General features: G+C 58.5%; 1 protein-coding gene across 3 annotated transcripts in view; it reads right to left on the reverse strand.

The window, feature by feature from the left end:
- Nucleotides 1-752: 752 nt before the first annotated feature.
- ECE1 (endothelin converting enzyme 1) overlaps nt 753-25,336 on the reverse strand; it is a 97,002-nt gene continuing 72,418 nt past the window's right edge. For all 3 annotated transcript variants that reach the window (XM_045858734.1, XM_045858733.1, XM_045858732.1), the window contains 13 exons: nt 24,716-24,781; nt 23,505-23,696; nt 17,901-18,043; nt 16,766-16,880; nt 14,372-14,482; nt 13,083-13,181; nt 12,560-12,637; nt 11,001-11,104; nt 7,759-7,869; nt 7,007-7,074; nt 6,033-6,223; nt 3,855-3,950; nt 753-3,154 (listed from right to left, as the gene is read on the reverse strand). In XM_045858734.1, coding sequence (XP_045714690.1) covers nt 2,978-3,154; nt 3,855-3,950; nt 6,033-6,223; nt 7,007-7,074; nt 7,759-7,869; nt 11,001-11,104; nt 12,560-12,637; nt 13,083-13,181; nt 14,372-14,482; nt 16,766-16,880; nt 17,901-18,043; nt 23,505-23,696; nt 24,716-24,781 — 1,551 coding nt within the window. In that variant the 3' untranslated portion in view covers nt 753-2,977. The remainder of the gene's footprint in view (nt 3,155-3,854; nt 3,951-6,032; nt 6,224-7,006; nt 7,075-7,758; nt 7,870-11,000; nt 11,105-12,559; nt 12,638-13,082; nt 13,182-14,371; nt 14,483-16,765; nt 16,881-17,900; nt 18,044-23,504; nt 23,697-24,715; nt 24,782-25,336) is intronic.

Genomic DNA, 25,336 nt, shown 5'->3' on the forward strand with positions numbered 1-25,336 from the left:
GTAGAAAGGAGGCTGGAGGTGCAGAGGGGGCGCCGGGGCGGGGCACACCGGGCAGGGCCCAGGTCGTGTGCGAGGGAGAGAGCACTGGGGAGCTGGTGAAGGCGGGGCGACGTGATCTTTGAACAGGCTGCTCTCCTGTTGTGTCAGCGAGCCAGGCTCCGGGTGCTGTGCCACGGCAGCCCTGGCGCTCACTTACTCTGGTGGGGGAGGGAAGCCTGCGTGAGCCCACCTGCTCTGGGCTGCAGGTCGGAAAAGGCTTCCTGGGGGAGGTAATGCTGAGCCGGGCACTGACGCTGGACAGGAGTTTATCAAATAGAGAAGCCAGGGAAGAGCATTCTAAGCAGAGGGAGGAACGTACTCGGAATCCTGCAGGAGGCCAGACGGGTGTCAGGAACACCCCCTTGGACTTCTTTGAATTTCCTGCTCTGGCCGCCCTTCCCACGCATCTGAGGCCTGCACACCCACTGCTGACGTCCTTGGCTCCAAGATAACGGAATAATAATTCTTACCCAGAAGCCCCTTGGGCCCTGGTGGTGACATGCATCATTCTCACCAGCAGGGGGCGGTCACACAACCGTGTCTTGAAGGAAGGGTGGCCGGATGGGCTCAGGCAGAGTAACCTGGCATTTGTCAGGACCTGAGGCTTCTGGGGAGGAGGTGCAGCTGGCCCTGATGACACAGGGCAGGGGGTGCCCTCCCATAGCCCCACAGGTCACATACCACCCTGAGAAGACACACTCAGTCACAAGGCCCTAGGTACAAGTACTTTATTTCAATTACAATAGTGCCACACCAAAACTACAGTAGCACAAAACATAGTAATACAAAAAATAGATTCCCAGCTCTAAACCCCACGTCCAGGTACCCGCAGAGAAGCCAGCCTAATGGCTCCCTGGGACTACGGGGAGGGGTCTCCCTGACCCCGTGGACTAGGTCCTCCTGCTCGTGCTGTGCCCCCTGCAGCACACCAGGAAGCAGGGAGTGCAAGCCACCTGCCCTGTGGCTGGACCCTCGGCCCTAGCACACTGGCTGGGGGCCCCGGTCCACGGCACCGCCAGACACTCTCAAGGACTGTGACCCACGGGGGAGGCGGGAGGGCAGGGAAGGTGCCAGCACTGGGGAAGCCTCCTCTTTGGGGCAAGGTGCCGGTGGCGGGCTCCTGACTCTGGCTCCCGGTCTGGGTCCTGCCCTACCTCTCCTGCGAGGAGCTCCCGGGCCTGCTGCTTGTTCAGACCAGGGAGCCCACTCCCCACGCTGCCACCCCCGCTCTGGGGCTGATCTGAAGGTGGGCGAGGCAGTGGCTGAGCCGTTGCTTCTCTTGGGCAACGCAGGCGCCTGTCTGTGGGAGCGGGCTGGCCAGGCAGCCTGGGCTGCCGAGACAGGAGAACTGTGGCGGCACCTGCTGCCCCCGCCTCAGCCCCAGGTGGCTGCTTGCCCAGAGAGCCGGAGTGGGGCTCCAGTTAGCTCCTCCTGGGGGACCTTCTGAACTGTGGCCTCAAGGAGGGGATGACGTTCCTGGTCCTGGACACCACAGGCCGGGCTGACTGGCTCAGGGGAGTGCCTCCCTCACAGCCAGCCAGGGCTGAAGGTGCTTCCCAGGGAGAGGAGCCCATCTGGCTGCACGCACTGTGTTGATTCAACCCCAGGGGCTGAGGGTGGGAGGGAGCTTGGGGCACATTCAGGGGTCCCTCAGACCCCTGGCCTTGGTGCCTCCGGTGGGCAGGCTGGGCTCCTGCGCTGCAAGAGAGGCCGCTCTGTGGGCGCTGGGAGTAGGGGTGTGGCCCGATGTTCCAGTCAGGGCACTTGGGGGCTTCACTGAGGAGGCAAAGGGCCGCTGGGGGTGAGGGGCCACCTCCTTGGGGTGGTGCGCAGCCTCAGGTAAGGCACTAGAGAACAGAGGGGGGATGGCTGCGGTCCGGGAGCCAGGCCCAGGCTGGGGGTGGGGTGCTGCAGAGAAGGAACAGCCCCCCAGGACAGGTGTGGGGTGGCCAGAAGAGGAGGAACACAAAGAGTACAGGCGAGTACATCTGATGGGGAGGTTTCAGCCTCACAGGGCTCTGTGGTCCAGATCTGGGGGGGCTGGGGCACCCCAGACCGGGTGTGAGGACCCTGACCTGGCCTCAGGCTGCTACAGCCATCCGTCCCCTTCTGCCACTTTGAAGATCAGACCTTCCTTGCTGGGGCTCCCAGTGCTGGACTCTGGGGACAGAGGCGGGGATGCCGAGAGGGGCGGTGCCAATGAGCTGGTCTCCCAGAGCGGGCCCCTCCTCCGCCCAGCCTCCACGCCTTCCCTCTCCTCCCCAGGCGATGGAGGCCGACACGGTGTATTCCAAGGGCGGAGGCGGCTCTCTATTTGGGGACCCGGTCAGCGGGCATCGCTGCCTCGGCTCAACCTTGCGGCGAGTGAGGAAGGGGGGGGTAACTCAGTGGGGCTTCCCTTGTCCACAGGTTATTTAGAAAAACAGAACATAATAAATATACCAATCCTTTCCTTAAAAAAAAAGAAGTGTTTTAAATGCATTATTTCCCTGAAGGTTTCCAGTGTATTCCACCATGTTTAAAAAATAGTTCCCCGAAAAATATATATATATATTTAGAGTATTCGACACAGTGGTACTTGTGGTGTATCTGGCACTGGATGTGGGCGTGGGGCTTGTCCACGGCCCTTGTCAGCGTGGGGCCTAGGCCTGGTGAGCCGGCAGCCGGACACCCAAATGCCCTTTAGAGTCGACATGCGCGTGCCTGGGATGACAGGGTTTCCCCAGGGGATCAAACCTCAGGTTATGCTGAGAACCCACGTGACAGGCTCCGTTCCCGGCTGAAAACCCTCCAGTGCGGGGTAGGGGGGCCCTGGGTGGCCAAGGGGGCTGGGTGGCACCCCGGGCACTGGTCGGAGGGGGCAGCCTTGTTGACTCCACCCGAGGGCTCATCCTCAGCCCCTCCCCCTCCTCCGTCTCGGCTCCTGGGGCCTCGGCCCTCACCAGACTTCACACTTGTGACGGGGGTTCATGGGTGAGCCAGGCGGGCAGTGGAAGTGTTCCGAGAACTCCTTGGAGTTGGAGACGGAGCCGATGACCCGGAAGCGGGAGGGGCTGTGGGGGTCCGTGATGAGGCCTTCGTGGGTGCTCTCGGGCGTGCGGACGGAGCACCAGACCTTTGTGGAGGCAACGAGGGAGACGCCAGGTCACCGGGGGGTCGTGAGACGGCCAGACTGGCCCTGTGCCCAACAGCAGAAGAGTGAGCCCCCCCCCACCCACCTGGTGCTAGGACCTCTGGGGGGGAGTCAGGAGGGCCTGCCGCGTGGATCAGAAAGAAACAGTGGGCTGGTGGGTGCCCACTACCCTCAACTGCAGCTGCCTGCAACTGTGCTCCTGCGGCCAGAGCAGCGCCTATCGGTCCCGGGCACCGGTGCTAGATTTCATCTCAGCGAAGGGGGTGGCCCCCAAACTGCGCTGAGGACCTCAGACCGAGTCCCCATCCCTCACTTCCCGGGCAGAACAACCATCGAACGCCTCGGCAGCTCTGAGCACCAATAGAAGGCTATACGCTGAATGCCAGCTCCAAGGACGACCTGGGGCATGCTGAGTTGAGGAAGTTTCTGGAACCCCAGAACCCTCAGGGATCACCTTGTCCTGTCATCTACTCGATGCAGGACCCCTTTAACGCACCCTTGGCCCTTCTGCGAGTCTCTCCGCTCAGAGGGGGCTCGCCCTCCCCCAGGGCAGCTGCCCCGGGACGGCCCAGTGAGCTGGGAGGGTCTCGGTTGAGGGGACCGTGCCTTCTGGCTTCCAGAGCTCCGGGCTCAGCAAGAGGGCAGGGTGTGCCCGAGGCTGGCTTCTCCCCAGCGAACTCACCTGTGCAAACCCCAGGAAGAAGAGCTGGTTGTTGGTGAGACCCAGGGCGGGCAGCGTCTGCTCGGCCCCGTTCTTCTTCACCCAGTTCTGGTAGGCCTGGGGGGGAGAGGACAGCGCTCAGGGCTCCCGGGGCAGAGGAGCACGCAGGGTGGTCGAGGAGGGGCTGGCGTGGGGCATCGCAGGGCGTTCTGCCCTGCAGAGCCGGGTTCTGGGGTCTGGGCGTCAGCTCTGACAGCCCAGCGCAGCCCAGAGGAGCCACCTCCTTTACCTGCGCTCCTTCCAGAAGTAAGCGCGTTCAGCCCCATGGCTTTAAGTGCCATCTGTGTGCCGAGGGCTCTCCAATGCACACTTTGTACACTCAGCTGCCCCAGCTGGACCTCCAAGATGTGTCACCGACTTATTACAGCACAGAAAGGTTTTACACACACGTGCGCGTGCGCGCGCGCGCACACACACACACACACACTTTGCTATCACAGTACGTGGCACCTAGGTACTGAGGCCCAAACCCCAGAACTCCTCCGATTCTTCTCTTTCAGTCAAAGCAAACGCCCCAAATCTGACCACTTCGCACACTTCCCACTGCTCCATCCCACCTCCTGCCTGCACAGCCTCACAACCGCGTTCTCACTAGTCTCCCTGACTCACGCGGGTCCAACTCCAACCCTTCCTGAAACAGCAACGTGAGCCATCCTCGCAAAGCAGGGCGGGCAGGCTTTCTCCGTGCAGGGCCAGAGAGTAAGTGTGTCCAGCTCGGAGCATGACCGGTCCCTGCCGCCACCACTCAGTCCCGCCCCTGCAAGTGTGACAGCGGCCACAGACAACGTGGAAATGGATGGGCCTGGCTGGGTGCCCCCCAGTTTGTATTTGCAGAACCCAGCTGAGCGCTGGATCTGGCCGGCAGGCTGTGGGCTCACCAACCGTTTCAAAGGATACACTGAACCCCGTTCCCCTGCTTGAAAACCCCGCAGCAACTCTCACCTGACCCGGGACGAAACCCCAGCTCCTTGCTCTGGGCCGACCCCTCCCCCAACCTCCCGACTCATGCCAGCCGGCCATGCGCTCCCTCCACTCAGCCATCCTTCTTCCTGTCCTTGAACTTGTAGGTCTGTGTGTCCATCTCACGGCCCCTCTACTTACCCTTCTCTCCCAGCTTTCACTCCCTCTTCCTCATCATCTAGGTCTCCATTCAAATGTCGGCCCCTCCCTCCAGGAGGCCTCCCTGACCACCCTCCCCGCCAGTCCTTCGCTACGGTACCCCACCCGCAATGATCGCACTTGTTGCCATGTGTACGGCCTTTCTGTCCCCTCCCTGCCCTTCTAAAATCGTGCCTTCACGTGAGTGGGGCCCCTGTCTGTCTTGCCACAGAAACTCCCGTGTCCACACAGCGCGTGGTAGATGGAAGGTCGGCAGTACGTATAGTGCTCACTGACTAGTGAAAGTCATGCAGGTTACCGGATGTTTCTGGGCTCAGTTTCCGAGACCGCAGCTGCAGGTCGTGAGACCCGACTGGGCAAAGGCTGGGGCTGAGCCCAGAGCCGGGCGCATGGAAAGAGGCCTAAACAAGCGGCGCCTCTCCGTGTCTCTGCTCTGACTGTCACGGCGAGGAGGAAGCCGTGCCGCTCTCCGATGGACACGCAGTCCTTCCCTCCTGTGGCCTCTGTTGTCCCGCCCACCCAATTCTGCCACCATTTCCGAGTGCCACTCTGGATCAGGCCCTGGGCCCCGGCCGTCACATGTCACACCCCAGTGATTCGGGGATCAGGGGCTCAGCCAAGCACACGGAGGCTCGAGAAGGGCCGGGTGACTTGGTCCAGAGGCAGGACTCTGCCCCGCCACCCCCCCCCCCCCCCGGAACTGGCTCCATGACCAGTGTCCCTGCCGTCCCCTTCCGGGCCCACTGCTGCATAGGGAGGAGCAGGCGGGACTTCCGGTGGGTCCGGCCCAAGCCCTGTCCTGTGTCTCTCTGTCCAGCTGCCCTCAGGAGCAGAAAGCCATCTGTGTGCCAAGCTCCGTGCTGGGGGCTTTCACAGACACCCTCTCCGTTAGTCCCCACCACACCGCTTCCCAGATGAGCAAACAGAAGCTCACAGAGCGTCTGCGTCCTGCCCCAGCTTGTCTGTAATGACCCAGACCTGGGCCCGGACCGTACCGTGCGTGGGGAGCAGCCCTCTTACCCGATAGGCCGCCTTGAGGCCGCCGTTATCGGCGATGTTCTCCCCGAGGGTGTGCCGGCCGTTCACCGGCTCCCCGTTCACGCTGTAGTTGCCGTACTGCTCCACCATGCACTCCGTCTGCCGCTTGAAAGCCTCGACGGACGAGTTCTTCCACCAGGGCCGCAGGTTCCCATCCTTGTCATACTCCCGCCCTGCAGGGTCACAGGGAAGCATCAGGGCAAGGGCAAGAGGAGGCAGAAGACTGGGACCTGCTGCTGCTGACGGCACCCACCCTCCCAGTGAGGGACGGATGCATCCGTCTGCACCCATCCACCACCCAGCGCTCTGAGCGCTAGAGAGCAGGATGGGTTAGGCCATCTGGGTGGCGGTGGAGGGGATGGGGGAACATGATCCAGGCAAAGGACCAGCATGTCCAAAGTTTCAGTGGACTCACTGTCAAGGCTGCTAAGGGCCTCTGACCTTGAGCCCGAGACGCGTAAATGGAGCGGGTGGCAGCTGGGCCACAGCCTCCCAAGTCCCGGCTCCTTTTTGGCCTAGAGATCCCCAAGGCAAGACGCAATAGGGAGGATTCTGAACCTCAGCTGGGGAGGAGGCGGAGGACCTCAACTCCTCGACTGTGGCCAGAGTAGAGGAGTCTCTCCCGAGTAGTGGACAGGGATCGCTCCCACGTACCACGCACCCCAGAGGCTGGACACCTTCCAGGAGCAGGGGTGCCCACTGGGCCTCGGACACAGCCCTCACCGTCACCACGAGGCTGGGATCACCGCACCCCTTCTACAGACAGGAAGCCAGAGGCTTGGAGAGATGATGGGACTTGCTCAAGTGCACACAGTCGGAGGAGGCAGAGCCAGGACCTGAGCCCAGGTCCTCCTGTCTCAAGGCTAAGACTCTTCGAGTGGGGGGCGCAGAAGCAGACTCAGTGGGGCCAGGGAGCTGGTAGGCCCCATCTGAAGAGAACCCCAGGGGACCCATACCTTGGTCATCAAAAGCGTGAGTCAGCTCATGCCCCACGACGACACCGATGCCACCAAAATTTAAGGCCCTGGAGGGGAGGACACGAAGGTGAGTGAGGCCAGGAGCGGGGGAGCACTGCCTCCCAGGCCTGGAGACACGGCAGAGCCCCACAGGGCTCAGCGGGGACACGGCCGCAGCCTGAGCCCGAAGCCCGTCAGAAGCTGGGTGATCAGCTGCGGTCAGCCCGTGCCCACTGGACACCGAGCACTGTGCCAGATGCCCCGCAGAACGGACTGTCCCTGTGGTCACCTCAAAGGAGTTCAGCACGAGTAACCGACTCCACAAAGGAGCAAACCACGGCTTGGAGCGGTGCATTCAGTCTGCCCAAGGGCCACCCGGTCAGTAAAGGGAGGCCTGTGCGGACTTCCTTTCTGAGACAGCGCCCTCACCCTTCCCAACTCCCCGCCGCGACTGTTCTGAAACCCCGTTAGAGGTGCGCCCCCGTGTATCGGGCTCCTCCGAGACATCCCCCCAAGGTCCCACTGTGCAGGGGCTCCCAGAGCCAGGAGACCCTGCAGGGAAGCAGGGGGAGGGAGGATGTGCTCTCTCTGCAGCTTCTCTGAATGTCCCAAGCTCCTGGGTCCGCGGGGCAAAGGGCGCTCAGTGAGACTGCAGTCAGCTGTGGGCAGCAGGACCGGGATGGGGATCTGCTGAGGGAATGGCGGGGCGGGGGGGTTGCGGAGATGGGGCGGGAGTACCAGCAGCATCGTACTTGGGTGAAGAGCGGGTGTAGAACGGGGCCTGCAGGATTCCGGCCGGAAACACAATCTCGTTCTTGGTGGGCGAGTAGTACGCATTCACCATGGGGGGGGTCATGCTCCACCTGCAAGCAACACACCCGTGAGAAGGCGGGACGGCCTGGGCGGGGGGCAGTCGGGGCAGGCCCCTTGGAGGGTGTCGAGAGCCTTGAAAATGGGGACTCCCTCTGACTCCAGTCCCGCATGCACACGTGAGCACTGGGCCAACCATGGCAACGCTGTTTATGGGAGGGGACCCCGGAAAACCCTGGATGTCTACAAAGAAGGGCTCAGTTACCGTATTCTGCTGTGTATGACGTGCACCCGCATGTTTGGCCCAAACTTTCAGGAAAAAAATCTTCCACTTAAATTTTTTAGTTCAATGTATTTATTTTTTATATTTAGATACTTGGGCTTTTTTTGTATTATAAAGGAATTTTAGCATGTATTTTTGAACATATGGGAATTGTTATTGCTTTCTAGCATTGCACTTTCAATGCATAAGCATAAATAAGAGAATTAAAAGCATTTATATAGTTAAGGAATTAGTACAACCCATGTATAATGCGCATCCTTATTTTTCCCTCAAAAATTTGGGCAAAAAGGATGCACGTTATACACGGCAAAATACGGTAACTCTTGATGTCACACCGCACAATGGGACACCAAGGCTCTCACAAAGAGTGGGAGGGATGGTTGGTCATACAGAGAAAGTCATCACTGCCTCAGCTCCAAATGTGGCGGGCGGATCCCAGGGAGGGGCGGGGCATGTGACATTAATCCATTTTCACGATGACATTAAGGTGTGGTCCTTTCCCCTGCGTGGCGTTCACACAGCCGGTATAAAAGCCGTGGGCAGAACTGCTGTGGCCGGAGCGGGGTCACGGCACCCGCTGTTCTGGTGGCCACTGTGCTCTCCACTAGAAGGAGAACGTCACTTCCCCTGCAGAACGTCCCTGGTGATGCCACGTAACCGTGAACTGCGTCAGAGCTAGACCCCCGAGCGGGAGGCCTTCCGTGCTGGGCCACCGGACCGGCCGCCCGGCCGCATCAGCGCGTCCGGCTTTTCCTGGGAACACGGTCTGTCCTCGAGGGTGACCGGCAAACTGCGACAGTTCAGACACGTGCATTTGGCAGACGTGTTTCTCGAAAATGAACACAATGAGCTCGTCACCGCAAGGAAAACCATGGACACCATTAGTCACCAACGACAAAAACTCAAGTTAGATGTTTCAAGCAGCCACCACAGACGTCAGCGTCCCGATATTTAAAGCCCTTCCTCGGGGGGTCGGGGGTGGTGTCGAGAGACGTGGATTTGGGGAACATTGTACGATGGGAGCGGCACTACTGGGAAGACACATCAAACCCAGTGAGCCCGTTTGCCAAGGACCGGTGTGTGCCGTTAAAACTCCGCATGAGCACAACGGAGCGTGAGAAGTTCACGGACATAGTCTCTGACTCCACAGTGCAGTCAGCCTGGAAGAAGTCACCACGTGTCGAACTTCGGTTTAATGTCAATAAAGAACGTGCACTAGGCCCTGGCTGGCGTAGCTCAGTGGATTGAGCGCGGGCTGCGAACCAAAGTATCACAGGTTCAATTCCCAGCCAGGGTACATGCCTGGGTTGCAGGCCACAGCCCCCAGAAACTGCACATTGATGTTTCTCTCTCTCTCTCTCTTTCTCCCTCCCTTCCCTCTCTAAAAGTAAATAAATAAATCTTAAAAAAAAAGAAAAAAGAACGTGCACTAGTATCAGAGAAGACTGTTAAAGTATCTCCTGCCCTCTGATAACACATCTGTGCGAGATGAGGTTTTCTTTATACATTTCGAAACAAAACACTGCAACAGACTGACCATGACTCAGGGTTACACTGTACAAACAGACTGTACGTGACAAAGCGGCAGATCTGAGAACCCAGCGTCCCTCAGTCAAGCCAGACACTGAAGGAATGTGTAATACGTAAAACAATGCCTCTCTTTTCCTCGTTAAACATAAAATAGTTCTTTCTCATAACATGTGCGTATAAATTGATATAACCTTCATAAAAAAGCTCTCTGGGTCCAATAATTTTTAAAGAGTGTCGAAGGGCCCCTTGTGGTAACACAGTGTGGAAACACTTGGCCCTCGGGATTTGTCCGGGGTGAGGAGAAGGGCCGGTGAGGACTGGAGTGACACAGGAAGGACACTCTCTCGAGAGCTAGAGTCGCTCTGCCTCCTGCAGGTGAACCCCACAGGGATGAAGGAAGGGGTGCCCGAACCTGTGAAAGGATACTAAGAGCTTGAAAACATCCTATTTATACAAAAATAATCACAAATACATAGAAGATAACATTGAAACTTTAAAAGTTTTAACGTAATTAAAAAACCAGGTAAGTTCAGAACCTTGTGGCAGTACCTGTGCCATATTCTGGAGATAACAGACCACCTTCTTGTGCCTTTTAGGGGTCTCCCGGCTGTAGAAGGGAAACTTAGAGGACAGAGATGTCCAAACCCCTGTTGTCCACGAGGGGGCACCAGAGGCAAGGAGAAGTTGCTTTCCCCTTTCAGTAAGATTTATTCTGCAAAACGTTTTAGGCACCGAGGGAACTTAGTCTGAGAACTAGTACTGGGCTGACTGTATCTGAGTTTTCTGAGAAGACTATTAAAAAAAACAACAACAGATACCAGGTCTCACTCCAGATTATTTTGATTTAAGCCAGAAAGCTGCCTCTCTGAAAAAACTCCCCGAGACTCCGGATGTGCAGTGAGGTCGTTGGGGGCCGGGGGGGGGGGGGCTGCCCAGAATCCTCCCCAGGCCTCTGGGGGGACTGCCCTGAGGACCCACTGCTCCTGCTGGTGAGGAATCAGAGGACCCCCCTGAGACAAGGGCCTCCTCTGCGTGCCCCTCCCCAGCGGTGCTCACACTCGGCTGTCGGAGCAGCCCCAAGCGCTGGAGCTGGGACATAACGCCAGGCCTGCTGGGCTCCAGAGGCCGGGCCACTCTGCCCGCAGCCTGGTGCAGGGGGCACAGACTCGGCGGTCCCGGCCCCGGCCTGGGAGACACTGCCTTGACCCTTGGGCTCTTCATCTAAAAAGTGGGATGACAACAGTACCCCCTCAGAACACCCTCAGGACAGTCACTCCAGCACACGGTCAGGTCACGAGCCACAGGGGTGCGCTCGGCCCAGAGCAGCCCCCACGCCCACAGCTAGCACCTGCCCACGAGGCCCAGACTCACTGGTCTCTGTTGGGAGCTTTCCGGAGCTGGTCGGCCGTGACCCTCCAGGAGAAGTTGAAAAAGCGCATGGCGTTCTCGAAGTAGAGGTCCGGGACCGCCGTGTACTGGACGAGAGAGCACAGTCACAGGGTCAGTGCTCGCCCCATGGGGGAGGCGCCTCGGATCTGCAAGGCCAAGCCCTGCTTCTGAAGCTGAGGAAAGTGAGGGCCCTCGAGGTTATGGGGGTGGTTCGCAGTCAGAGGCTGGACTGGGGGGCTGGGGGCTGCGGGTTCGGGCCCTTCCCTCAGGCCTCCCCTGCGGGGGCCTGGCGCCCTCTCCCCATCAGGGGCACAGAGAGCTTCCCCCAGGGCCTCGGACACCCAGCAGCATCCCAGGTCCTGCAGCAGCGCACGGGCTCGGGCGGGAAGGCTCTGCAGCGCAGGCCACAGAACTCGCTGCGGTCACAGACGTGTTCCATGTCCGTGCCGTTCAGAATGGCAGATGTTGGCCGCATGTGGGTGCCGAGCATCTCAGATGTGCCTAGCTGGCTTTTAATTTCATTTTAATTAACCAGTCATTTTTGGCGAGTAGCGACCGTACTGGACAGCACAGATCTCATAAATCGAGTGGGTCTACCTCTGACACGCCAGGGGACGGGCATTACTACACATCTTCCTCACCCCGCAGCCCAGCCTTCCAGCTCTTTTCAGGTGCAAGGGTCTCCCACGGGCCCCTGCAGAGCTTCCCGCCCTCAAGACACGCAGGACTCCGGCCCTGCGGGTTGTTGTCAGAACGCCCCAGTCTTCTGCCATGACACCCTGGAGCATCTTACACTATCCTCCTCAAGGAGAAAGGCTTCGGAATGAGCCTCACCTTCTCAACAGGGATTTTAATATCCTTAGGACTTAAATATAACTGTGATGAGAGGTTATTGTAATTGCAAAACTGCCTGACTTTATGAATTTCAACCACAAAAGAATACAAAAATTTACCTTTTGGGACAGAAGCACAAGCCGTTTAAAGGAGGGATTTGCCAAAAGTCCTAACTACCAGGGAGATCCACCGACTACTCCTGTTGCCTCAGGGGAGTCTCAACTTGCATCTGAGATTTATGCTTCCTCTTTCTTGTCAGCTTTACAGGGCCAAAGCCGGGGTCCGGGCTTCTCTGAGAAAGCGGGGAGGACCCCGGGATAGGCAGTAACTCGGGCTGGAGGGAGGTATGAGGGGCTCCACGCTCTCCTGCGTCCACTGGTGTTTTAGGGGCGCCAGTGCTCTCGGCGCCTTCTGGAGTCTGCCTCCCCCCTCTGTTTCCCCCTCACTATGTCACATCTGGGGGCACGTGGCGTTGTTCTGGGACTAACCGCTGGTGGCTACAGGGAGGTGGGGGTCTCTGGCCGGCCAGGGGACAAGGGAGCAAGGGACAGCTTTCTCGCGCCTGCTCCGTCCCCGGTGCCCACACCCCACCCTCTCAAGGTGTCTTGACAATCAGGGTGTCTCCTCCAGTGTCCCATCGGGACCCTGCCCGCCTCTCCCTTTCCCCAGCGGGGAGCCGCAGGGGCACTTGGGTGGGAACCACTCACGTCGTTGAACACTTTGTCGAGCTCCTTGGGGTCCATGATGAAGTTGGGGTAGCCTATCATGTTGTAGATTGCGTCTGCCTGGATGGGGAGACAGAGGACAGTGAGGGCGCAGCAGTGGTCTGCGGGCGTCCAGCCAGGGTCCGGGCCAAGCCCCTCCCACCCCAGGGCTTTCTTATGTATTTCTGGAAAGACTCCTCTCTCGTCTAAATTCTACTTATCCCTTGGGTATCTCTTAAATGCCACTTCCTAAGGGAAGCCTGCCCTGGTCACCACCCCACCAGACGACACCAGACCCTTCATTCTCCACCAGACTTGTCTCCCTTGCACACTCAGCGTGGTTCGTTCTCACACGCAGTAATGCAATCGTGTGCTCAGGGCTGGCCCTCCACCCCCTGAAGGCAGGACGGCATGTGGATACGGCCTCTGCCCTTCACCCACCCTCCTCGTCCTGAGGATGCCCCCCCCCCCAACCCCACCGCCAGGAAGCCTCAGCCATGCCCTTCAAGCACCCGGCGCGCCTCACCTTCTCCTTGGCTGACTTCCGCGTGTCTTCGTCCATCCACTTCAGGGTGCTCAGGCTTTCCTCAAACGCCTTCTTGATCTCCAGGATTATCTCGCTGGCCTGAGGAGACAGAGGCCGGACGTGAAGGGTGGGGCAGTGGATGGGAAGCCCACGCCGGAGGATGTCACCAGGCCAAAGACTGAACTCAGACCTGGGCTCAAAGCCTCAGGCTCCTAGGTGCTGGGCTGCAGAGGTGGGGGGGCTGGTGCACAGCCTGTTCCCTGACCTTGCTCCGCAGAGCATGAATGTCCCGTAAGATAAGACTAGACTGCCATAAACTGGGCTCCGTGGCCAAATCCAGTTGGGGCAAGCTTTGAGGATGCCAGAGACGTCTCTGCGGCAGGACCTTCCGGGGCCTGCGAGGTGGACCCTGCGCTACAGTTCTTTTCGGAGAGGGCTGGAACACGCAGCCTTCGCCGGGCCTGCTGGACCCCAGGCTCCCTTGTGCTGGGATGGGCTTTAACACCGAGGGAACTCGCGTTCTGAGGAACAGTTTCAGAAATGTTCTGCTCGGGCTGGAGAGCAATGGCCGTCCTCAAGGGCAATGTCACAGGCGGACCTGGCAGCTAAAGGTGCTGGAGCAGGGAAGGTGGAGCTCCGCAGCAGGAAGAGCGGAGGCACTGACGCCGGCAGAACTGGACTCGGGTTCCGCGTCAGCCTCTCACGGGCAAGTCAGGTCACTGGTTTGGGGCCCCGCCTGCTAACCTTTGGCTGCAGATAATACCTATACATTTAATATTTGTCATACAAACTGTAACACCAATAACACAGCGCCTCTTACTGAACCCTTACTCCGTGCCGGGTGCTTTTACGTGTAGGGTCCCATTCATCTCCCCCGTGCGATGGACACCCCACCCCCACGTTGCAGGTGAGGCGAGAATATTGTCCCCTCTGCCCGTCTAGAACAAACCTGTCACCCATGGAGTGAAGAAAAACATCACACTCGAGGCCAGAATTGTTGCCCTGTCAACATTATCTCGCTGGGACCTTCACGGCCTTGGAATTGGAGGCGGCTGGACCGCGGTAAGGGTTAAATGAGATAACACGGCCAAAGGGCCTGACGCTCAGTAAGAGCGTCTGTCGTGAGTGAGTCTCCTTATTCAAGGCTTTGGAAGACCAGACCTTGGTGTTAAGGCAGGAGCCCTGGGCCGGAGCAGAGAGGTCCGGACAGACCAGAGCGTGAACTGCCAAGGTCACGGGGTCCATCGGTGGCGTGACGTCACAGCCTGCGTGCACGGGGAGGCACTTACTATGCTCTTGCTGTCCTCGGCGAAGGTCTCTTTGACGAACATGGGGCCCAGGGCGAAGCCCAGGTTGTTTTCCGTGTCGCTCACGCAGAACTTCCAGCGGGGAAGACAGGTCTGCAAACGGGAGTGGGAGGGGTTACTGGGGCCCACCGGCCTCCTTCCCGACCTCGGCTCATCTGGGAGGAGGCACCAGGCGGGGCCCCTGCTTCCTGCCAGAGCTTCAAGGAGACCTTTGCTGACCCAGGGGAAGTCATTTGAGACACTGGACCCAGAGGCTATGGAACACGCCTCATCACGGCCATCTACTGCTTCCTGAACGCAGGCTCCGGGCACAGCACTTCACAGATGGCTTCCTGTCGGCCATGCACATGAGCCCAAGGGCACAGCTGACGAGCCCTTGCAGACCAAGACACAGACCCTGGGCACGGAGAGTCTCTGGCCTGGAGTCCCACGGTGACGGCACGGTGACGGCACAGTGATGGTGCGCCGCCATGCCCAACCCACACCCCGCACTCCCACCCGCACCCTGTCCTACCTCCTGGAGGGGGCTGAGCACCCTGGGCACAAAGAACCTTGGGAAGTTCCCTCGTCTGCCCCGAGCCACAGGAGAGCCTTTCTAGGAGGCCAGGACCCCAGCCGCACTGAGAAAGCTCCCCAGAGAAAGAACAGTCACCGAGACTCGGGGAGACTCTGAGGCGTCCCTCTGTCCTCGGTCTCGCCTACAAGCTCACCAGCCTACGGGACACTTCTGTGCGGGTGGAGACAAGCCCCGCTGGGGCTTCGGCCTCAGGGGGCCCAGCTCGCAGGAACACCTGCGCTGGTTTCCCCCGCCCGCTCCCCTGCCCAGCAGCCCCGGGGGCGGTCCGTGCGACCACGAGTGGGGGCCCCGCCTCCACAAATCCCTCTGCTCAGAGGAAGCCGAGTCTGAACCCTGGACGACGGGGGAGGGGGGGGGTAAAAACCACCCAGGCTCAGGCGGCCTGTTTTCTTAACTGCAAACAGCCCAAACTCGCATTAGCAGGCAGATGGATAAACAAAATGTGGCATTTTTATACAACAGCACCCTGCTTGGCATCAAGAGGGAACGAACCGCTGATACATACAACACGGATGCGTTTCCCAGACACGCTGAGCAGAAGCAGCCAGACCCAGACGGGCAACTAGCATATGATCCTGTCGACACCCATCTGCACCCGCCTGGGGGTGTGGGGTGGGGGGCCCACGGGCAAGGGGCACAGAGAGCTTTCTGTTCACAGGATGCTGAATAAACGGGGGGGGGGTAGTTACCTGGGAGATATCATTTGCCAAAACTCAGTGAGCTGTGTACTTCATGTATGTATTGTCTTGTGTGTAAATTATACCTGAGTTAAAAAAACTCCTCTGCCCTGGCTGATGCGGCTCAGTGGATTAAGTGCTGGCTTGTGAACTGAAAGGTCGCCAGTTTGATTCCCAGTCAGGGCTCAGGCCTGGGTTGAGGGCCAGGTCCCCAGTTGGGGGCATGCGAGAGGCAACCAATTCCACATCGATGTTTCTCTCTCTCTCTCTCTCTCTCTCCTTTTTGAAAGGGGATTAAAAGAAACCCCTCCAGGGAAGAAGGAAGAAAGGCACTCTAACCTTCCCTAAGCTTAGTTGCTCAAGTTCTTTTAAGCTTTTCTGTCCAGGTGGACAGCTGGACGTCTCTCCTCTTCCCCCAGCCCCACGCACCCTTCCCCAGGGGTAAAGCGCCCAGCTGGACACAGGCCGCACCTGGACCTGGCTGAGGCTGACCCCACAGGAGGTCAGGCCCAGGGAGTTTCCTGGGGGGAGGGGAAGGGAGGGCCGCGGAGCCCCAGGACTCTGAAAGAAAGTAGGTGGAGGCCCTGTGGTCTGGGGCCTGGAGGACGTAACGTCGGCGAACACCTGCGTCCTAGTCACCACGAGCGTTTCGTGTTTATGGGGAGGCAGCGGTACTGGGGGCCCAGTACCCCTGTGTAAAAGGGGGGTGATGATGCAGCCACCTCGCAGAGGATGTGAGGGCCATGTGAGTTACACAGGAAAGCGGTGATCATCGTCACCACTGAGAAGGAGTCGGAAGGGAGAAAACAGAGGCTCCCTGTTGCTGTAAGTCAGCTAAATCACTCAGACTCCTCCTTATTCTTCAAGACCTGAGGCAACCGCCTCCTCCTGGCAGCTTCTGTCCACTCTCCCCACCCCCGGCTGGCTCGCGTCCCCTCCTGTGTGCGCAGGGACACTTGGGCAGAGCCCTCCAGTGGCCCTCTTCATTCTCTGCTCACTCTCTGCCTCCCTCACGAATCCCATGGCGCTGCAGGGTACCGTGGCCACGCCACCCCCAACCCAAGGTCTGGCACACAGTAGGCACTCAACATTATATACAGGAGTCCGCCGCAACAGGCTCACCTTCTTGGTCCCATACATGACTTCCATGAACTTCTCGTCGGCATCCTGAAAGCGCTGATCCAGGAAGGTGCTTGTCTTCCGCACCAGGTTCCAGATCATGTAGTTGTTCAGCAGGCTGGGGCAAAGGGAGACGAGACAGGCTGGGAACGTCACAGCACTTCTCCCACTGGCCTCTAGGGGGCGCGCAGGCCCACTGTTCTGATCCCAGGTGCTCTTCTCACACCTGTCTCAGTTTGTCTAGTACTGTTCTCTAAGCACATGGGCTGTCCCTTCCTCAAGGGCGCAGCCTGGGTCTTCTGTTGAAAAGCCCTCGGTGCCCAGTGCAGTGATTTTCACACACAAGGGCTCAGGGAGTTACTTGTTGCTAGCTTCAAACTGGAACCAACAGGGGAAGGGGCAAGCGAGCGTGCATTTTCTCAGTGGAATACTATGCAGCAATGAAAAATGAGGTCTGCAGAGGGTTTGGGATGGCATGCAGAAAATGCCTATGATGAAAGTCAAGAGAAAAGCGGACTATACATCTAGTCACAATGATGGGGAGGGAGAAGGAACCTTGTTTTAGAAGTCCACCTCTCTCTCTCTCTCTCTCTCTCTCTCTCTCACACACACACACACATGCATGCTTTCTCTCTCCACTTAGGCACACTCACACACACACATCCTATAAGATCAACAGTAGTGTTTTCAGCCATTATAATTTTTTCTGTAGTTTTCAAAAACTACAAATCTTTAAAACTAAAAAAGAACACCATAAATATTGACTAGAAATACTAGCTAACATTTCCTGAGTCCCATCCCACATCGAGACACTGTACTGAACGCTTTTCATGGATTATTTCACTGAAGTCCCACAACAACCCCCCGTGGTAGGTGCTGCCTGCGTTCCCATTTTACGGATGTGGAAGGCAAGCCCGAGAAAGGGCAAGAAACGCGCTCAAGGCTACAGAGCTGGTGGTGGAGGAGCTGGGATTTGCACCTGCGCCCATAACCACGTTGCCCTGCTGCCTCTCATAAGAGCCAGCTCCGGCGCCCATTTTCCTGAGTCCGTGTGCCATCGCTCGGCCCCCCCGCCACCTGAGAACAGGGCATCGCGCAGCTGCCCTCGGGAGGTCCACCCCAGGCCGCCCCTACCTACCACTTGTCGGTGTTGTTGATGAGCGTGGAGACCTGGCTGAGGTACTCCTTGTCGTAGACGACGATGGGCTCGGACTCATTGATCTCCACGGGGTAGAAGATGGTGTTGAGGAAGGGCAGCCAGTTGATGGCGGGCGCCAGGGTCTGGAAGAGAAGAGAACGGCGTGACAGGGCTCAGAGCCCAGGGCCCAGGGCGGTCTCCCGAAGAAGACGTCACCGTGCCTCCCCCCTCGGCCAGAGCCCGGAGCTGGGGGCTGTCCGACTGCGCACCCGGCGGGTGTCAAACAGAGGCCGGCAGACTCCCGTCCTCAGAGACGCCGTGCACAGAATTCTTCTTCTGAAGACACGGCCACGCAATATTCTATTGACGGAGCTCTCTGGAACGTGTCAAAGTGCGCATGGCTAACGGAACTCTCCATATTAAACTGTCGCTCAGCGTGACAAATTCCTAACCAAAAAATATCTTCCTGGAGGGAATCAACACGCGAACACTTTATTTAGGTGGTAAGTTTCAGGTTACAAATATGAGATCGATACCCAATAATACGGTACTTCTGGTTTGATGGAAAACAACGGTGTCACGCTCAGCACCTTGGTTTAGGAGAGAGAGAACGAGCGGCGGTGTCACAGAGGGAAGCACACAGGATTCTAAGGAGCCAAAACTTGAACTTGAAACGGAAAAAGGATGGGGTGAAGGTGACACCGCAGCGGAGCGAGAGGCTGTGCTGGTCGGCCCCCCCCCCCATGCCAGGTGCCATGGCCACAGCCCACACAGCCCTTGGCCGGTCCCCGGGACGAGCCTGGGAGGCAGGCGCCGTCGCCTGCAGTTCACACGCAAAGAAGCGGGGCCTCAGACGGGCCTCGACGGACGGGCGTGTGGAGTCTGGAGCCCAGCTGCCTGGGTTCCTCCTCCACTCTCTCATCACAGGCTGTGTGACCCTGAGGCAGAGGGTGAACCCCGCTCTCTCATCACAGGCTGTGTGACCCTGAGGCAGAGGGTGAACCCCTCTGTGCCTTGGGATCTGGAAAGGGGGTCATCATAACAACGACATACACATCACAGGGTCGGCATGAGGATTAAACGAGTTAACACTGTCTGCTCGACCCCACAGGCACTTCTGTAACATCTATTAGCTCCTGTCTGACTGGTCCTCTTCTACACAACTGCTGAATTCAACAATGACAGCAGTTGAACGTGCCGGCAGTTTTGGTCCACAGGTGACTTTTCTCAGGCACGGTACCTGGAAAAGCAAGCGTGGAAGGACGACCTTCAGCAGGGAAGGAAAAGCCCTGAGCTCAGCCGGTGCCCCCACAGGGAGCTCGTCAGTGCTCCTTCACGAGAACTTGAACCGAGCCCTGGCCCAGGGGCCCCCTCCCCGCAGAGGCACAGTCCACCGTGCGTTCCTGTGCGCTTCTGGCAGGTGGCCCTTGCTCTCGGCCCGCCCTGCAGGCAGCCCCGCTGCTCAGAGGGAACTCCCGTCCGTCCATCCGCAGGGTCTCGGGCCACAGCCCGCACGTTCCCTTCCCGCCAGGCAGCCTCCAGCCATGCTGTGGGATCTCTCGAGGTGCCGAGGGTTGTTTTGTGAGCGTTTTGATCACAAAGTTACATGTCTTTTTAAAACTGTGGTAAAAACACACCTCTAAACTTGACCACCTTAACCCTTTTTAAGTGCGCAGTTCAGCAGCATGAAGCTCGTGCAGACCCTTACGCGACCGCCACGGCCACCTGCCCACAGATGGCATCTTGCAAACCTGGAACTCGGCGCCTGGGGAACAATAACCTCTCCAGCTCCGCCCACCCGGCCCCCGGAAACCAGGACTCCAGCCACCTCCTGTGAAGTGGGACCCGACGGTGTTCGTCCCTCTGTGGCGGACTTACTTCACTCAGCGCGCTGCCCTCGAGCAAAGTGGCAGAACTTGTGAACGGTCTGCTCCGGACCTATTTGTCCCGTGTGTCATTATCTTTAATTACTTTTTCGTCCTGTAATTCTACAGAATGCCAAGTTTTGGGGGACTACGTGTGTCATGCTATATATAGCACAAGCCCCTGCGTGTGTGAATCGCTTAGGATGGTCACTGGTGCTTAGCAAATACTCAGTCGGTTTTAGCCATGGCAATCGCTACTCAAGGTCTCCCAACAGCAGGCCTGGGCTTGTCCAATTCCAAATTCTGGTCCCCGTTCCCTTGAAAAATGGCAAAGACCAAGGAAGGTGAGAGATGCACTATAAAAAGCCTTCCCATGGTAAGTAAGGTCCAGTCGGTCTACAACATCAGCTCGATCTAACCTGTTGGTACCCACCTCTGATATCCTCAGCGACAGAGACAGCCATAAAAACCCTTCACTTAACAGACACTGAATTTGCAGATGAGCTTAAGTGACTTTCCTGAGGTCACACAGTTAACTAGTGACCGTGCAGGCCTAAGACCCAGGCGCACCCCTGTGTCTGGTTTTAAAGGGCAGCTCAGCTGCTGGGGAGCAAGCAAGGACCTCAGAGGACAGAGGAGGGCAGCTCCTGCAGGCAAGGGTTTGACCATGGGGGACGGGGGGTGGGGCGTTGGTCTGTATCCCCACCATGACCCAGTGCAGACTTCCCAGAGCAGGGAGTAATGTGCCTGTGCCGGGGGGGCCCTCCTGCAGTGGCTGCCCCGCCCTCGAGACAGACTGGGAAGGGCCCTGGACCGAACTGAGAAGACCTGGTCTTTCTCTAACACGGGGACAGCCGCCCCACCTCCCACTCCAGCGCTAGCTGCTCTGTGCCTCTCTGGACAGCTTGCTCAACAAGCCTGAGTTTCCTTTCTTCCCCGACAGGAGCCCCTTGAGCAGGCAACCTCTGGGGCTCCCTCTTCCCACTTCTGTGGCTGCCAAACTTGGAGGTGTTCAGGCGAGATGGTTCCAGACGGCTCAACACGTAGAGCCACCTGCCTGCATGGCCTGCTGGCAAAGACCCCTGGGAAACCGGCCGAGTTTACAGCAACGTCACTGCTTACACAGTTAACATGGACCGGGCACGGACATCAGGAGAAGATAAATCTTCATGTACTCAACACAGGCCTGTTCCATCAGGGCCGGCAGGTGGTCTGTGCAAGTAGATTCCCACAGCTCTGAGACAGGGTGTGTCGAACCCCAGGATTTTCACACTTCCAGTCTCTATCCCTTTAGAGAACGCCTCACTTAAACACGTGTGCCTGCGCCCGTCTCCAAGGAGGTGGCTGGTTTAACCAACGAGGACATTCCACTGTGACTCAAACCCTTGGGGCTCATGGAGGAGCTCTGTTTTCCATACCCGCAGCCAAAGGATCCTGCGGGACACCAGCCGACCAGCTCAAGGGGGCTTGCGAAGGGGGAGCGAGCAGGAGGAGGCCACCAGCTTTCATCTCAGCGGGAGAACTGAAAGGGGGGGCTCTTTCCCAAACACCTTTCGGTGCGGAAGGTCCTCGAAAGGGACGGGAGGGTCCTCAGGCGCCCAGAGAACTGTCTCCAGAAGGATGTCTGGGTTCAGTGCTCTGAACTGAGACTCTGCTGGGGGCTGGTCCGGAACCCCTGCGAGCCTACAGGCCCACTGTGGAGGCTGGAGCTCCACCAGGAGTACGGGAAGGAAACCAATGTCCAGGTACCAAGTCTCTGTGCAAGGGCGGAATGAATCAAATTAGTTTAGTGCTGGCGACGTGGGCTGGGATCACCAGTAACAGAGGCATAATACTAACAATAATTACTAAAATATATTTGAATTGCACATAATGTTTTGCAAAATGAAACCCCATCCTTTGCTTCCTCATAGCCTCTTGCAGCCCTGTGGGCAGGCCAGGCAGAGACTCGTATCCAGGAGACAGGCATCAGGGAACCAGAATGTCTTCAAATGTTGGACACAATGACTTTATATGTGTAAGTGCCCACTTATTTGGAGAGAGACTCCGCAGTTTTCAACCTGTTCTCAAAGGACTCTGTGACTTCACGTCGTGAGGGCAGGGGCTGCCTTGCACTCATCTCGGCCTGCCACACCACAGGGGTGAATGCAGGAGCAAAGCCTCACTGTACAAAGAAGGAAGCCAAGGCTCAAAGAAGGGGTTGTGTGATTTGCCCAAGGTCACACAGCTGGTGGGGGGGCTGGGCCAGAGCAGTCTCCTGACCCCGCTCAGGGCTCGCAGCACTCCAGGCTGCTGCCTCCGCAGAAGCCCGCCCCACCCGGAAAGCTAGGCGGCTGGAGGGAGGCTAGGACTTTCTTTTTTTTGCTCTTAAGGACGAACAAAAGCAATGGTGATAGGCTGCCCGGGGGTGGAACTTGATAGCCAGGCTGGGGCTGCTGTGCCCAGCACGACTCTGCCTTCTCTGCCCTTTCCGGGGTGGTCCATTGGCATCGTGGCCACTGTGGGGGGCTGAGGAACAACTGGGCCCCTCTCGAGCTGAGAACTGGGCAGCTGGAGCAAACCAAATTATGCTACACAAACAGCATCTCCTCGGGCCGGCCTCAGACTGGAAAAACAGTGCCAGATGGTGCCCGACGCAGGCTGCTGATTTTCCTGACAACCCACCCAGTGCCGCTCAGCCTGACGCCAGCTTCTCTGGGGGCCTGACAGGCAGACGGCACCCAGAAGGAGGCCAGGCTTTGTGTGGGCCGCACCTGCGCCTGGGACACCCAGTCTGGCTGGCTCCTGCTCGCCCACTCACCAGACTCACCTTCCCTGACTCTCAGAAAGGGAAGGAAGTGAGCCAAACTCTAACTAACGCATGGCAGGACTTGGCTGTTCAGAGTGTAGGGAGGAGACATTTTAGTTGCATCCCTACACAAGTGGCCTAGATATCCTCCCCAGGGGGAGCAAAGCCCAGGCAAGCATTCCTGGGTGATGGTAGGGGACAGGACGATTGGCTGAGGCCACTTTGCTGGTTGCTCTGTGACCCCGGGGGGCCTGGGATAAGGCTGGACACCAACACCCCATGAACTGGAAAGAAGGAACTTGGCAGGCCAACTCACGACCTGCAAGTCCCAAGCAGCCACCAGGGGGCAGCCTTGCGCAAAGGCTGAGCTATGGAGGGGACTCTGGTTCTCAGATGGGTTACACTGAGGACAAAAAGCCTCCCAGTTCTGCTCCAAACCTGGTTCCCAACTCCAGGAGGTCACTTGGGTCAAAGCAGGAGCAGAGCTTCAGTCAACCAAGCCCAGCTCCCCGGCCACTTAGGAGCCTCGTGGCCTTGACCATGTCCCCTAACCTCCTGGCTTAACAAAGGGTGAAGTGAGGACAGAACCCACCCCTGACATTTACTGTCTGCTGTGTACCCCCAGCTCGACGAGCTTGGTGCCAGAGAGACTGGGAGTGCCCAGCCAGTGGGAGGGGTCGTCATGACCCCCGAGTCTCCCCAGGCAGATGCTGGTTCAGACAGGCTGCTGGAGTAGGTAAGCCACTAGCTTCGGAGCCACCAGCTGCGCGGCCTTAGGCAGGTAACTCCACCTCTCCAGGCCTCAGTCACTTTCTCCATCTGGGAACCGGCTGTAACAACCAGTCCTGCTTCACAGGGGTGTGCCAGGATCTGGCAAATTGGGTGTTCAAGCCCCGCCTGGCACCCTACGTCCTGCAGCCCTGTGGCTGTCCCAGCTGGAGCGCTAGTTACCTGCAGCTCGGCTGCTGTCATCTTGTGGTAGATGAGCTCCTCGTCCCGGCGCTTCTCCTGGGGGATGGTGATGTTGGCCAGTGCCATCTCGAAGTCCAGGATCTGCTGCATCTGGGGCCGCACGGCGTCCTCGCCCCCTCCGCCCAGCAGCTTCCCCAGCTGGACCATGTAGTTCAGGTACCCCGTCAGCACCTGTGGGGCCCAGCACCCCCCATCTGTCAGTGGCTGCTGCTCATTGCCGACAGGACAAGGGTGGCAGGGTAGGGCAGGAAGGGAAGGGCTGGGTGCTCTACCCAGGAACCCAGTGGACACCGGCTTCTAGACTTGTGTCGGCAGTGAGCCAATTCATGGGCTTCCCAGGCCCTCGGGACAAAGACCAGAGGCCCGCAAGTGGACTGGCCCCTGTTATCCCGGTCCACGTCCCCTCCTGCATGCTGGTCCCATGAGAGCCACCAAGGGGGCATCTGTCAGATCCTGGAGCTCATTCTTACTGGGCTGTCCTCCTCTGGGCCCCCACGTCTGAATTAGGTCTCCAGGTTACTTTCTCAGCTCGTCCCTCACTTAATCACAATTTGTCATCGTGCCTCTGATTGGTGGTTAGTTTATTAGCATCTGTCCCGTACTAGGCCCTAAGCCCTAGGGGGCAGGGACCAGGCTGCCCGGGTCAGCACCATCTCCCCAGCATCAAGCGCTTAGTAGGCACCTGCTCAGTACAAGGGGCCAGGATGAACGGAGAGGACGAACCGCGGGTGCAGTCTGCTGGGGCATCATGGGGTGCAGTGCGGGGGTGGAGAGGCGTGGGTTTAGGGTGGGTGGATCTGGACGTGAATCTCAAGTCTCACCACCTACTGGCCAAGTGACCTTGAACAGGTCACTTCGCATCTCGGAGCCAAGGCCCGGCACCCACAAATGGCAATGGCTGTATCGCTGCATCTGTCCAGAATGGGGACAAAGGACACCTGTTCCCTGCCTATGGTGTGCCTGGTGCCTGAACGTGAAACAGCCTCACTCTGAAATGGGGACGCGTGACACCCTGCCCTGCCAGGGACTGTGTGTCCCTATCAGGTAAGTGACACTTCAGTGTCCCTCTGGCTTCAAAGACCTGCACAGGTGTGAACGCTCAGGGGACATGGGGGGCAGTGGCAACAACAAACCGTGGAGAGCAGCGGGCCGGGGGAGGAGCCACCACTGCCTTGAAGAAGCCCACTCACCTTCTCGTTTTCGGTTTTGTTCAGGTAGAAGTCCCTGGAGGGTAAGCCCAGGCCGGACTGGTCCACCTGGCGAGACAGGCGGGAGTGAGAGGGAACCCCATTGCGCAGGCACACGGGACGGCTGGCGCGGGGCCCCAGAGGGCCAGCTCGGGCCCCAGCAGGGGCACACCCCTGGATGTTCCCATACACGCAGGGCCACCCTCCTGCCCGTATCCGTGGTCGACCCCAGGGGCTCCAGGCCCTTCCGAAGGGTCAGACAGAGCCGCCCTCCTCCTCCGACGCCCCCAGGCCCAGCAGTGCGTCTCTGCTTCATGAAACGCCTCCCAGAATGGGGCGGTGGTTCAGAGCCACTCACAAGCTGTGCAACCTTGGTTAAGTTACTAAACCTGTCTGATCCTCAGGTTCTTCACTTGGGAAATAGGGAGGACACATGTAACCCTCAGGGCTGGAGGAGGATTCCAGGAGAAAGTGTTTGTGATGAGTGTGGGCGGGTGAGGGAACCAGTTCCCGATAGTCACTACCGGAGCTTCCGGCCACACCCCGTCGGACCTGGAGTGGGTGTTATTATAGTTCATTTGATTGATAAAGAAATTGTAGCTCAGAGAGGCTGAGGCACTTGCC

The sequence above is a fragment of the Phyllostomus hastatus genome, unplaced genomic scaffold (assembly GCF_019186645.2).
Source record: "Phyllostomus hastatus isolate PE091 unplaced genomic scaffold, TTU_PhHast_1.1 phas_scaffold_182, whole genome shotgun sequence".
NCBI lineage: Eukaryota > Metazoa > Chordata > Mammalia > Chiroptera > Phyllostomidae > Phyllostomus > Phyllostomus hastatus.